This window comes from Gavialis gangeticus, unplaced genomic scaffold, assembly GCF_001723915.1.
Source record: "Gavialis gangeticus isolate Ggan-Ray unplaced genomic scaffold, GavGan_comp1, whole genome shotgun sequence".
Taxonomy (NCBI): Eukaryota; Metazoa; Chordata; order Crocodylia; family Gavialidae; genus Gavialis; species Gavialis gangeticus.
Window position 1 is genome coordinate 651,801 of NW_017729013.1, and position 1,841 is coordinate 653,641.

Below are 1,841 nucleotides of genomic sequence, written 5' to 3' on the forward strand. Positions count from 1 at the left end.
TATGTGAAAATTAAAAGAATTTTATTGACTGACATGTTTTTGCAGAAAACTCATTGAAATATACAAATTGGACATTCAGTATTTGATTTGTATATACTGTATATTACACTGATTCTTAAACCACTTTGAATAAAGAGAATATTATTTTCACTTACATAATGTTCACATCATTACATTTACTGAAAATATCGGTATGTCCTAGTCTAAAAGAGAAATCAAAATAGAACTGGACATAATGATACGTGGCTTTATGCCAATCCTACCGACAACATGCATCAGCTTCACACATCATTTCCAAAATACCTAGTGTATAATTAGTGAAACATCTGACCAAGCATATGTCTGAAGTCATGACTGCTTATTAAATAAAACCCCTTTTCTTAGACCTCTATTATTTTTGGAAATAAATACATTTAGCTACATGAGTGCTTGTAACATTGTCACATCACTGTTCCTTATAAAGGATTGTTCCAATACTGTGGATCATACAGCCCAAAGTCCAAAGAATTGCTTAAATAAATTTAAAGTTAGTTCCAGATGTAATCATCTAGATGCAATTTCTTTCCGTCACCTTCAAAGCCGTCTCAAAATGGAATCCACTATGGTTTGTACATTTATAAGCTATCACCTAATCTTCAGTATCATTTTCTGCAAGTACTTATTCTTTGATTGTAGGTGAAAACATTTCAGTAATTCTACTGAATTGTACAATTTCAATATTCTCAGCTACTTTTTAGTTTAGAGTGGATTACTGATTCTTTTCCCAATAAAACTCCTGCCATAGTGTAAGCAGCTAGCGGTATTTCGTTGGTTCAGAGCTTTGTCTGAGACATTCTCTCTCTCGTTTCCAGGAACCAACCGACTTTGTTTTCGCGATCTGCAGTTATTACAAACACAGTACACATTTTCCTTCATACAAAAGCCATCTAAACTGTAACAGTCTTCCAGGATTAAAATACAGCGTTAATTTAAAAGTTAAACCAAACAAATAACTCCCCCTTTGCTGCTGCTAAGACTTGGAAATAGTTTATACACCAAGTCATATCAAGAACCGTAAAGCTCAGCTTTAAGAGCCAGTTTCATAGATGAACTGGTGTGTCTTTGAAAATTAAGCTTGAAACTATAATCCTACATTTATTTCCCTGGTAAATTTTTAAGTGCATCAAGTCCTTAGATTCTGAAGAAAAGAGGTCTCCTTTATAAGCTTAATACAGTACTTTCATATTTCTTACTATGATATACAGTGTATACCATAAAATTAATTTAAGACAAATACTTGTCACTTGAATCTATGTAGGCACAGGTAAATCAATGACTTTACTTAAGTGGAGAGATCTTCAATGGTATCATGATTCTGGACTCCATTTCCTGAATAAGGGGCACTGAAAAAGGGAAACAGGGAGGACTCATTTACTAATAAAGATCTTGTCGTTATTCATGCACTTAACTTACACAGAGATTTGCTGATATCAAATTACACCAATCAGTTTAACAACCTATAACTAAAGAACAGTAGATTTGAGAGAAGCAACAGGTGAAACAAGCTTATAAAACTGTTCTCTTAATTTGCACTAGAGGGTTTTGAAGACAAATCTCTATCATTTTCCACTACAACTCAAGGTTATCTTACAGTTACAATTAGGACTGTGCAAAGCAGCTAGTATTTGCTTCAGATTCGGATGATTTGGGGGCCAGTGATTTGACTTGGTGATTCATATCATTGTCCCCAATCCATTTGGCTGAACATCCGAATCACCCAGACCCATCCCCCAACCTGCTCTCACAGCCCAGCAATGGCTGCCCTGCCGGCTGCAGCTCTGGCCCTTTAAGAACCCCCCCCC

At 35.4% G+C, this 1,841-nt stretch overlaps 1 protein-coding gene across 1 annotated transcript in view; it reads right to left on the bottom strand.

Annotated features, from left to right (window-relative positions):
- The window catches only part of GBAS (glioblastoma amplified sequence), a 33,692-nt gene continuing 31,851 nt past the window's right edge, over nt 1-1,841 (bottom strand). Inside the window, exon 10 of the mRNA XM_019511362.1 lies at nt 1-1,382. Within this exon, the coding sequence (XP_019366907.1) occupies nt 1,318-1,382 (65 nt within the window). The 3' untranslated portion in view covers nt 1-1,317. The remainder of the gene's footprint in view (nt 1,383-1,841) is intronic.